We start from the raw sequence: 11456 nt of genomic DNA, 5'->3' as shown, positions 1-11456 counted from the left end.
CCTCCACACACACAGCCCTCCACACACACAGCCCTCCTCACACACACAGCCCTCCTCACACACACAGCCCTCCTCACACACACAGCCCTCCTCACACACACAGCCCTCCTCACACACAGCCCTCCTCACACACAGCCCTCCTCACACACAGCCCTCCTCACACAGCCCCCGACATGAGCCCACAGCTGCCAGGAGCACAGGCCAGCTCCTCTGCCCCGGGAGCTGCCGCCCCCAGGCCCGCCCGGATCCCCTCCCACAGCCGCGGCCGTGCCCTCCTCCCCTCCCGACCCCGCGCAGACGGTGCCCCGGCTTTGTCGGAAGCAGACAGGAGGGATCACTGGTCCTTTCAGGAGAGAGTTTAGCGCTAATCCTGAGGACACATGAGGGTTTAGGCAGGATTTCCTGGAGCTGTTTAAAGCCTCTGTGTACTCCTGCTGTCTGGGTGAAGGGGGCAGGACCCCCATGCCCACCTCCTCAGCGCTTAACCACCGGGATAGGGAGGTTAAATAGCTTTGTTCACGTGAGAGAGACAGTTTTATTATCCACAATTAAAAGGTCCTTGTCTCTGCAGAGCCCAGGCTAATCCCAGGGCAAAGAGCAGCTGGGTGCATCCCAGCCAGACGACTCAATTATTCCTCCACGGCTGCTTCAAGCGCTTCCTCATCCCTCCCTGCCCAGTGCTCCCCAGGGGCTCCAGTTCCCAAATTAACTTCTCTGTGCCACTGCTTCATCAGGCAGCCACAGGGATCTAATGCAGGAGCAGAGGGTCTTGCCCAAGCTCAGCAACTGCTTCTCCCCTCTTCCAAGCCCATCAGGAACATCCCCAGGCTCAGAGCACATCATCTGCTCCGCAGCCTCCTCCTGCCCCCCACTGCTCTCCTTCTGGAGGCTCCCCCGAGGGCCAGGACAAGCCACGTACAACAGCTTACAAGACAGAGCAGGATTAAACAAGCCTTTAAACAAACCAGAGCATTAATCCACGGATAACCAACTGCCTGGCCCCCCTGGGTGGTTAACAGGGAGGGGAGCAGTCACATTCCCCTTGGGAGCTGCAGAACCACAGGCTCCTGTCCCAGCCAGCCCCACTCACCTTGGAGATCTCCTCCTGCAGCTCCTCCTCTGTCTGCTCTGCCTCTGAAAGGGGAACAGAGCTGTCACCATCTGTCCTGACAGCAGGACCCCTTCCCAGTCCCCTCAGACAGGCAGGGAAGGGGAAAAGCCAGGTGGGATGGGGCCCTACCTGAGTAGTCCACTATGTGTGTGGGGACCTTCTCAGGGGTGACATCGGCCGGGATCGTGATCTCCTCTGCCCGGGGGGGCACCTGCAAAGCCAGCACAGCTGTCCAGCCAGCCATGCCAGGTGACAGCCAGCTGGGAGCATGGGTGACAAGGGACATTACCCCCTAATGTGGGCACTGCCCAGCACCTGCTCTGCCATGGTGGGATGAGCTACGGATCATGGATGGCTTTTGGCCCACTGGGCTGCAGCAGCTCCCTGCACCCCATCCCTCACACAGCCCGTGTCCCTGAGGTGGAATCTCCATGTGCCCACCAGGCCCAGCCTCCCTCAGCCACAGCCACCCCTGCCTGGCCTGGCCTCCCTCAGCCATGGACTCGGGCTCCAGAGATAAGCCCTGGCCAGCCAGAGATAAGCCCATGGCACTCCCTGGGCACTCCCCAGCTGTCTGGGCTCAGTGCTGAGCTGACTGGGCTGGGCTGGGCTGGCAGCAGGGGACGGGCCACAGAGCTGGTCCCCCCAAACCCCTGAGCTGATGCTTCCCAGCACAAGACCATGCAGGGCACCAGCTGCTTGTAGGCAGTGGAAGAAGTCAGCTGATGACTCAGGGAGAATGTGCCCAGACAGACTGATCCCATTTTCCCATTCCAGCTGTGCTGGGACAGCGAGCTGCCCTCCTGGAGGCTCTGAGGGGATGGACAGATCTGCTGCTGGCAGCTGGCCTGGCTCAGAGCACCAAATCCAGCTCCAGACGGGTACAGAGGGGCGGGGAATGTGGCTTGGCCCCTTCCGAGGGCTCTGTGCCAGTGCCAGGCTGGATTTGGGAGGAAGGCTGGGCCCTGCTGTGCTGGTGGCCACAACACGGAGACCCCCAGCAGCAGCGAGCGGGAGCCTGGGAGGTACCAACACCCTCCCGAGGGCAGAGAGCGCTCCACATCAGAGCACAAACAGGAAAACAGCACCTCAGCTGGAGCTCTGTGTGGTCCTCACCGACCTCACCTGAGCTTTAGTGGCGATTGCTGGTGATTCCCACGGCTGTCACAGCCCAGAGCTGTGAGCACCCCCAGACACCCCAGGCCGGTGGTACTGGGGACAGAGCTGGCCCACCCGGGGGGGTGTGTGTCTGTGCGTCCCCTCCCCGCTCACCTCTTCAGGAAACTCCTCGCCCACCAGGGCCATGATCAGGGACGTCTTCCCCACCTGGGCTAGGAAATAAAGGGAGGACGTTGACATTGGCACCGGCACGGCACAGCCTGGGGGGGACAGCGGCAGTGAAGCCACGATCGGGGCCGGGGTTGGTAACCGTGACACCCGCAGGGCCCGGGATCACCGGCGAGCCCGGCCGCGCCTCCGGCCCTGCCGGTACTGGGGGGATCCCCTGTACCTTCGGCCTGCCCGGGACCCCCGTGCCCCCTCGGCCACCCCGAGCAGGAGGACCCGCCCCACCGGAGCCCCGGGACCCCTCGGGACGCCCCTCACCCTCCCTTCAGAGGAGGATCTGATCCCTCCCCGGCCCCTCAGGACCCCCCTCACTCTCCCTTCACAGGAGGGTCCGACCCCCGCCCGGCCCCTCAGAACCCCCCTCACCCTCCCCGAGCAGGAGGATCCGCACGTCCCGTTTCATGGCGGCACCGCCGCCTCCCTGTCTCCCCCCCCCCACTTCCGGCCGCACCACCGAGCGGCGGCGCAGAGCGGCGCGGGGCACCACAGCGCCCCCTGGCGAGGGCAACACGCTGAGACCTCCAGGGTTTGTCTGTCGATGGTTTATTAACGAAAACAAAACATTTAACGATAACAAACGGCGAACGGGGTCGTGAGACACATCCTGGGGCCAGGCGGTGCCGGCCCGCCGCCACCGCCGGGCCCTGGAGCTGTGGGGACGGTAGTTGAGGCCTGGTTGGGGCCGGAGCCGGGGCCTGTCCCGGGAGCCGGGGCCGGGCCCCCCCGGGCTCTGTCCCCGCTGGAGAAGCGCCGCCAGTCCAAGGCCCGCCCGGCTCAGCTGCCCGTCAGTTCCCACACGAGCACGGCGCTGTGCGAGGCCGTGAGGAGGCGGCGGCCGGAGGGCGCGAAGCGGCAGAGGTGGACGGTGTCGTCATGGCCGGCGTAGTCCTGCGGGTCCCCGGCCGGGCACGGCTGCAGCCGCAGCAGCCGAGCTGCGAGAGGAGGGTCAGGGCCGGGCTGGGGGCTCGGACTGCTCCCGGCCACTCCCAAACCCGCTCCCTGGGGCTTTTCCCTGCCAAGACCACCCTTCCCTGTCACACCTGGACCCTCTCCAGACTTGTCCCTGCCAGGAGCACCGTTCCTGCTCACCCCCCAGGCTCCCTCCCTGCTGCTGAGCTGGGAGTTGCTGAGCTGAGTGACACGGGACAGGCAGATCCAAACCACTCCAGGCGCGAGGTGCCCTTGTCAGGAGCAGGGTCGTGACTGTCCTCTGCCATGGGAAGGTCCCTGCTGCCTCCTGGGCTGCAGCCCATAACCCCGGGAAGTCATTCCAGTGACAAATCCTGCCCCTGGACAAGCAGGACTGAGCTCATGCATCTCATTTCTGACCTAGAAGTCTCCCAGAGGTTTCTCCTTGCCCTGGACCGTAGCTCCCAGGGTTTGAAGATATGGTGTGTGTGCATGTGTCTCATTTTATGGAACAAGGACCCTTGTTCCCCCCCTCACAGTAGAAGGGGAGACTCCTCCCCGTGGAGGGGCCCAGGCAGCCCCAGCACTCACCGTGGAAGCCGAGGGCCATGAAGGGCGCGGCCGGGGACAGGCTGAGCGAGGTGGCAAAGGCTGGCAAGGAGACTCTCCTGACCACCTGCATCCAGCAAGAGAAACACCAACTCCTCACAAGGGGGAAGGGACAGCCCAGAGCTGTGCAGCGAGTCATTAGGAGGGTAACGGGAGGCTGAAGGTGCACAGCATCTCTCAAGCTTGGAAACCTGCCCCAGGCATCCAGGAGATGGCTCAGCAATGTGGAGAGCACCAGTGCTTCTGGAAGCAGCTGCCTTCCCCTGCAGTGGGATCAGGGACTGGCTGCCTGCCCGGACACAGCCCGAGGCAGGGGCAGGGCTCTGCTGCTCCCCCGGGAGTTTCCAAGATGACAAGCTGTTCCCTGAGCCCAGCCCACCGCTGTGACAGGGGTTAACACAGGGCAGCACTGCCTCCCCCCGGGCCCCGGGGCAGGGCACAGGTACCTGCTTCTTGCGCAGATTGTAGAACAAGGCTTCCTCCTGCACCCCAAACCCCACGTAGACCAGGACATCTTGTTCCCAAGGGCAGAACGCAGCCAGGCTGGGAGGGAGCTCGAGACCCTGGTGAGGGAAACCAACGGCAAGAAAAGTCTGGATTCTCCATCTTGACCCAATACAATGGGGACAAAAGCAGAGCACGGAGGAACTTCAGGGCTCTGAGTATCTGAGCAGTGGGAAGTTAATATGATGGAGGCTGTTTCCTCCCTCTTGCATTCCCATCTCATGGAAAGCAAGGAGCACCCACACACTGCCATGAAAACCTGAAGCAAACTGTTTAGTGTCAGAGGAGCAGGAGACATGAGGGTCCAGCAGGCTGAATTTCTACTGAGATGTTGCTGCAGGGGCTTGAAGGTGGGATTGGGTTTTGGATTGGTTTAACACAAGAAAATAGGGCCCAGAAGACAGATCTTGAGTAGAAGACGCAAGATTAATCCTTCTCACTCTGGGGAGAGCTGTAGTGAGTTTCCTTCCAGAGGAAATCCAATGTTTTGGAAAGAAACAGAAGAAACGTTGACAGAACCCAGCTGCTGTATGGAAGCTCCCTTCTGCCTGCCAGTCTCACCTGGACCAGGGGCCATCTCCATATCCTCTCCAACACAGATCCTTCCTCCCTTTCTAGCAGGTGTCCTGCTGCCCAAACCTCACCCTGGGTTGGAGCCAGAGGCTTCTGCCAAGCAGCACAGACACACAGGGCTGAGTACTTGGCTCTGTGAACCCGTCATGGTGCTCCTGGCTTGGAATATTCATGCTCCTCAAGAATGTCAGAGTTAGCAGCACGTTCCTAATTAGCTCTCTCCTGCACACTGTGCTCACGGCTGCCTGTGCTCTGGTTTGCTGGCACAGGGGCGTCAGCTCTTTGCAGGTGCCATTTTGGGCTCCTCATGCTTAAAAGTCAGTGCTTGGGGCAGTTTGGTACTGCTGCAATTGCTTTCCACACACAAGAAGGTTTGTTAACAAGATAACTCTGTGAGCAGAAATAACAGAGATGACATTCCTAAGCACACTCTCTCTGTCAGAGCCCTGTGCATCCCTCCTCTATCTCTGCTGGTGCCAAGCCCCACGCCAGGAGCAGGCAGGGGCTGGCAGGAGCCAGGCTCACCTCGGGGTCGGCAGGAGCTGGGAAGCTGAGCCAGTCGAGGAGCTCACACTTGTCCTGGAGCCAGTCGGAGGCCCAGACGCTGACCCGGCGGTCCGAGCTCGTGGCCAGCCAGAGCTCACCCCCTTCCACCCCGAAGTCGTGGTACTAGGGAACACAAACACAACACTGGGACTCTGGAGGCACAGAGGCTGCAAAGGAAGGTGACACCAGAGAGTGGGGCAGGAGCTTGTGGGAACAAAGGTCTTGTGTTTAGGGGATCAAGGCCAGGATTAACCTGTTTGTGGCTGCCTGCTCCCTGGAAGTGTCCAAGGCCAGGTTGGATGGGGCTTGGAGCAACCTGGGACAGCAGAAGGTGTCCCTGCCCATAGTGGGGGGCTGGAACTGGATGATCTTTCAGGTCCCTTCTAACCCAAACCCTGGCCTGAACAACACAGTTCTCTTCCCTGGGACAATGTCTGGATCTGCACATCTCCCAGGGAAGTCCTTTTCAATACCATGTGTCCCCTAACAACATCCTTCACCTAGAACCACGGAGGATCTCCTCGGTCTAAATTACCAGGGAATGCAGCCTTACAGTGTGGATGACTGGAAAGCCTGAGAACTCAGGGAAAATTATTCCCATTTCTGCTTCATTAAGAAGAAGACAAAGGAGGTGCTAAAACCATCCCACCACTGGTGCACAAACAAGTCTTCTCAGCTCCTCAGAGGAATAGTACAGGAGGCCAGGCTGCCCAGGAGCCTTTTTTGGGGGGCACAGGGGCTGCAAGCTCCCAGCCTGGGCTGCTCTCAGGGGTGCTGCTCTCTGAGAGCCTGTGGCACAGGCCCACGTCACACCTGTGTGTCAACTGCTGCCACCAAAGGTCCCCCCACCCACAGGCACAGGCTGCACCTGCAATGCCTGCAGCTTTGCTCCACTGGATACATCCCTGGAAAAACTGACCAGAAGTTACTGGAGGGGATGGGGGCCTGAAGAGGAAAAGCAAGGGACAAGGAAGCAAACACTGACCATGCTGCTTCCCACAGCTGTGCAGTGACACAGGAGGACTTGCTCCTGGGGTCTCACCTGCTTCCTGGTGCACTGGAGAACAGTGATGGGGGAGCCTTTGTGGTCAGCCACGACATGGATGGTCATTCCAGTGCGAGGGCTGCTCACAGCCACCAGCCCATCCTTGCCCCCTGATAAGATCATTTCTCCTGAAAGGAGACAAAACAATGGGACCCTTGAGAAGAATAGCCAAGAGGAGAAAGGTCCAAGATCATGGGATATTGGTGTCCCAAAACACTGTGAAAGGCTGAGAACATCCCAGTCAAGGGCTGGGTAAGATGAGATGTCTCAGACACCCATTAAACCTCCACACAGAAGAAGAGCCATGGTAGATCATAAGCACAAGGGCACAAAAGGGTTTGTGGTACCCAAACCCCTTTGTTATCCCATTGCCAATACACCTCCCATCTCCTATTTACCACATGCTCAGCTGGCAGAGCCATCAAAGCTCACTGAGACAAGTTCTGTGGCTCTCCCTGGCCCCAGGGTTTTGGGCAGGTGGCCAGGACACAGAGCAGCTGGAGGTCGGGGTAACCCAGGCAGCACCAAGCCACATTTCCCGAGGCCACATGTCCCTGCTGTGACCTTGGGCAGTCTCACCATCTGTGGAGTAGGTGATTGCTGTCAGTGCAGCGCTGTGGGGGTGCAGTTTCAGCTCCATCTCTGTCCTGGAAACACTGAACACACGGATGGTGCCATCACTGTATCCTGCCACCACGTGCTGGCTCTCAGCTCCCCACAGCCCGACGGGACGAGGCTTCCAGGCCAGGCACTGGCAGCTCTGCGAAGGAACCAGAGATGATACAGTGGATACCTCCCTGTGCCAAGAGGAAGGGATTGATGTACCACAAACACTTACCTGGTTGAGCACCTGGAACTGGACCACCAGCTCTGTGCTGCTCAGAGCCCAGACCCTCACGCTGCCATCCTCCCCACACGTGGCACAGTGAGTCTCGTCAGGACTGAAGCACACCTCGGTCACCTGCACCAGGAACAAGGTGGGCAACAGGGGCTCTACAGGTGCCACAGCCCAGAGCACATCAGCTCCTCTGCCCCTCTATCCACTCTTAGGAGACATCAGACAAGATGGAACATAAAGGAAGGTGGGTGCTTTGGGTTTGGGTTTAAATTGTGGGCTGACAGGACGAGAGGAAACGGCTTCAAGTTGCACCAGGGAAGGTTTAGATTGGATATTAGGAAGTATTTCTTCATTGACAGGGTTGCAAAGCACTGGAATAGGCTGCCCAGGGCAGTGGTGGAGTCACCATCCCTGGAGGTGTTCAAAAGATGTGTGGATGTGACACCTGAAGACCTGGTTTAATGGTGAACATGGTGGTGGTGCTGGATTGACAGCTGGACTTGATGATCTTAGAGGTCTTTTCCAACCTTTAAAATTCTATGATTCTATGACAGCTGGGCTTGTCATGGAAAACAGGAAACCTTGCCCCAAACAGCTAATAAACCTAACCCCAAAGGGGTTAACAAACCTAACCCCAGAGGTGGGACCAGGCACTGTGCACCACAGGTCAACGTAAAATTCCTTCTCTTCTACCATTTGAACACTTTTTCCTGTAGCATGAAGACACCTCAAAGCAACAGCAAAATTCAAAGCTGGCCCAGCCCCTCTGACCTTGCTCTTGTGGCCGCTGATGAGCCGGATGCTCGTGCTCTCCAGCCAGTTGATGTACCACAGGGTTCCTGCTGTGGTGCCCACAATGCCCATTTCCAGGGAGTCGTCGAAGGCTGCGCTGACGATCGTCCCATCCAGGGTGATCTCATGCTCCAGCAGGACTGAGCTGGACCTGGAGGAAAGGAGGATGGGAGAAGGACTGGCTCAGGTGTTGGAACAGCCATTCTGCCTCCTTTAAATGCAATTTCTTAGTGAGCCCAGTTCAATGAAGGACCCCTGTCTATGGATCAGTGACTCTCATTGCACTGGGAGAGCTGGGGGAGTTCAGCCTGGAGAAGAGAAGGCTCTGGGGAAACCTTCTGGGGCATAAAGGGCTTCAAGAGAGCTGGAGAGGGACTTTGGACAAGGGCGTGGAGTGACAGGACAAGGGGGAATGGCTTCCCACTGGCAGAGGGCAGGGTTAGATGGGATATTGGGAAGGAATTCTTCCCTGTGAGGGTGGGGAGGCCCTGGCACAGGTTGCCCAGAGAAGCTGTGGCTGCCCCATCCCTGCGAGTGTCCAAGGCCAGGCTGGACAGGGCTTGGAGCAACCTGGGCTAGTGGAAGGTGTCCCTGCCCACGGCAGGGGGTTGGAATGGGATGGTCTTGAAGGTTCCTTCCAACCCAAATCATTCCATGATTCTGTGATTTGCACTGCAACCATCTTTTATAGGGAAGAAAGAAAATGAAGGGTGCAATAGTGTGAGAGAAGAAACAAAGGCAGTGTATTTTCCCTAATTCTCCTAAAGGAATTCCTACAAACCACTGACACAAATTTCAGACATGATAATCTCCACCCACTTCCAGTATTAAGAGGGTTCAGCTACCTGTGGCAAAAATTCAGTCAAAAGATCCAGAGAGAAAGAATCAGCAGCCGCGGGGTGGAGAGGAAAAGCTAAGGATGAAGAGCTCAGGAGCAGGGCGACGTCTGTCTGTGAAGAGCCACCTCTGAGACAGGTCCTGGGAGCTGCCAGGTGAGGGGCCACGACTGCCTACCTGGCATCAGGCCCTTTCAGCCTCAGCTCCTGCACGCTGCCCACTGCCCACAGGCGGATGCGCTTCGTGTTGCTGCCGCTCACCAGCCTGTCGTGCCGACACAGCAGCACCCCTGGGGGGCACAGGGGGATGGGGCACCCGTGAATATCCACTGCTCTCAACCAGCACCCCAACCGTGCCCCTGACAGCCAGGCCACTGATGCACTCCAGCAGGAAAAGTGGGGGAGGTTGTACAGCCAATACCCAGTGTTTTACAGACTAGGGGTCTGTAGGAGCTTTAGAACAGGGCAGTGGTGGAATCATGGTCCCATGAAGTGTTCAAAAAGCATGTGGATGTGGTGTTTAGGGACATGGGTCAGTGCTGGCAGTGCTGGGTTAATGGTTGGACTCGATGATCTTAGAGACCTTTTCCAACCTTAATGATTCTATGATGTAACAAGGTGAACTCCCCAGGGAACCCAGGACCACAAGGAAACCCAGATCACAGATCCATTGCCACCCCACACATCTTGCATCTGACACAGCAAACTGGTTTTCCGAGCACAGCTGAAAGCAGAGCTGGGCAAGCTCACAGCTCTTCGTTCCCCACACATTCCCTGACCCTCCTGACTCAGCACCCACCGATCTCGCCCTCGTCAGCCTCCCATGTCATGAAGCAGCAACTGGTCTCAGTGTCCCACACACAGATCTGGCCTGAGTTGGTCCCACTGTACAGAAGAGTGTCAGCACCATAACAGAGAGATGTGAGCTCCACCAGCCCCAGCACATCCGGGGCAGGGGCCTGATGAACCTGCCAGAGCACAAAAAACAGGCATGTCAAAGAAAATATGGTTCTTACCTACAACAGGAAAGAAACCCTCTTCCTCCCCTCAATTCATGCAGTTCATGTCTCAAATACAACCAAAAGGCTCTTGTGGACAGCCGAAGTCACAAGAAATCCTCAGCTCTCACAGAGCTGTGGGGGCAGAGATGCTAAAAATAAATTCTGAAATGTAAAACGGAGGTTTACCTTGAGGTTGACAGCAGCTCCCTGCTGCTCCAGCAGCCAAAACATCACAGCTCCTCTCCCCACACAGGCTAGGTCTTGGTGAGACACAGGGCTGAAAGCCACGTCATGAACTGGCTCCGAGACACAAGTGGACAGGAGGAGCTGGTAAGTGTAGGTGCTCCACAAAGCAATGCTCTGGTCACTGTAGTCCCCTAAGGAGAATGTGAAAAACAGGAGGAATTCTGCAGCCTTGAGATGCTCAAAAGCATCCACACTGCACACACACATTGCCTGTGTCACTTCCCCAGTTCACACACAACTGTCCCCAAACGCTGCTCCAGGCATGGACACAACTCCTCATGTGCTCAGCAAAAGCTGCATGACACAACAGATCCTTGACTGAGTTAAGGACAGACAGAGTTAAGGACCTCCAGCACTCCATGCTGGAGGTTGCAGCAGACCTGTCCTGGCAGTGGGGTGTGCAGATGGTGGCTGCGATTGCAGCAGGCACAGCAACCTTTCTGCTGCTTCTACATCCTTGGGAGTCACTGCACACCCAAACAAACCCTCCAGTGACATTGGGCACTCAGGGCTAACCTGGTATTGAATAGGAAAGGGATGTCACCTTTCCCAAGGTCACAGGTGAGGCGGGAGCTGACCTTAGTGGAAGACACTGTAGCTGGGTGGGAGCAGAAGGCACTGGCCTCAGTGATGGCAAATTCCCCAGCTCTCAGACAGCTCTGGAGGACAGCACTCTCCTGCTGCCTTTCCCAGGCTCCACAAGCCCAGTGGAGACTTTCAGCTTTTCTCTCCCTGCAGCCCAGTCTGGAGCTGGAAGAGGAGGGCTCCTCTGCCCTGATGCTCCATGGGAGAGCACACAGCTCTCTTTCTCTCCAGCAAAGCCTCCTTTTTTTTTCCAAGGGTGGGCTCACCAGCCCAGAGCAAGTGTATTGCCTGCTCCACAGGTCCCCTCTCATTCAAAACAAGGGCTTACTAGTTGCATGTTGTTCTTTAAATGTCCCCTGCCTAAACAAAACAGACAGCTTGAGTGTCCATCCTGTGCTGGCATGGCTGCCTGGCAGGAGGCTCACAGTTGGAAGCCTTGCTACATCTATCCAATTCCACCTAAGCAGCAATAACAAGTCCAGAAGAAGGCTCTTCCCTTTGAACAGTAAATACA

General features: G+C 57.7%; 2 protein-coding genes across 6 annotated transcripts in view; both read right to left on the bottom strand.

Moving 5' to 3' along the window:
* Positions 1–2921, bottom strand: part of RHOT2 (ras homolog family member T2) — a 13756-nt gene extending 10835 nt beyond the window's left edge. Inside the window, exons 1-4 of one of the 5 annotated variants that reach the window (XM_027654779.1) lie at positions 2825–2921; positions 2384–2442; positions 1241–1322; positions 1091–1134 (exon numbers count right to left, since the gene is read on the bottom strand). In XM_027654779.1, coding sequence (XP_027510580.1) covers positions 1091–1134; positions 1241–1322; positions 2384–2442; positions 2825–2861 — 222 coding nt within the window. In that variant the 5' untranslated portion in view covers positions 2862–2921. Of the gene's footprint in view, positions 1–141; positions 208–1090; positions 1135–1240; positions 1323–2383; positions 2443–2824 lie in introns of those variants that run through there. The other 4 variants (XM_027654780.1, XM_027654787.1, XM_027654781.1 and 1 more) reach the window with 4 other exon arrangements.
* A 67-nt stretch (positions 2922–2988) lies between these two features.
* The window catches only part of WDR90 (WD repeat domain 90), a 31041-nt gene continuing 22573 nt past the window's right edge, over positions 2989–11456 (bottom strand). The window contains exons 32-42 of the mRNA XM_027654893.1: positions 10298–10488; positions 9910–10078; positions 9289–9400; positions 8254–8425; positions 7483–7605; positions 7224–7404; positions 6642–6772; positions 5579–5722; positions 4423–4539; positions 3959–4043; positions 2989–3390 (exon numbers count right to left, since the gene is read on the bottom strand). Of these exons, the coding sequence (XP_027510694.1) occupies positions 3233–3390; positions 3959–4043; positions 4423–4539; positions 5579–5722; positions 6642–6772; positions 7224–7404; positions 7483–7605; positions 8254–8425; positions 9289–9400; positions 9910–10078; positions 10298–10488 (1583 nt within the window). The 3' untranslated portion in view covers positions 2989–3232. The remainder of the gene's footprint in view (positions 3391–3958; positions 4044–4422; positions 4540–5578; positions 5723–6641; positions 6773–7223; positions 7405–7482; positions 7606–8253; positions 8426–9288; positions 9401–9909; positions 10079–10297; positions 10489–11456) is intronic.

Source organism: Corapipo altera, unplaced genomic scaffold (assembly GCF_003945725.1).
Source record: "Corapipo altera isolate COAL_440 unplaced genomic scaffold, ASM394572v1 98, whole genome shotgun sequence".
Taxonomy (NCBI): Eukaryota; Metazoa; Chordata; class Aves; order Passeriformes; family Pipridae; genus Corapipo; species Corapipo altera.
The sequence above is the reverse complement of the archived record's forward strand: the minus strand, read 5'-3'. Positions and strand labels throughout refer to the sequence as shown.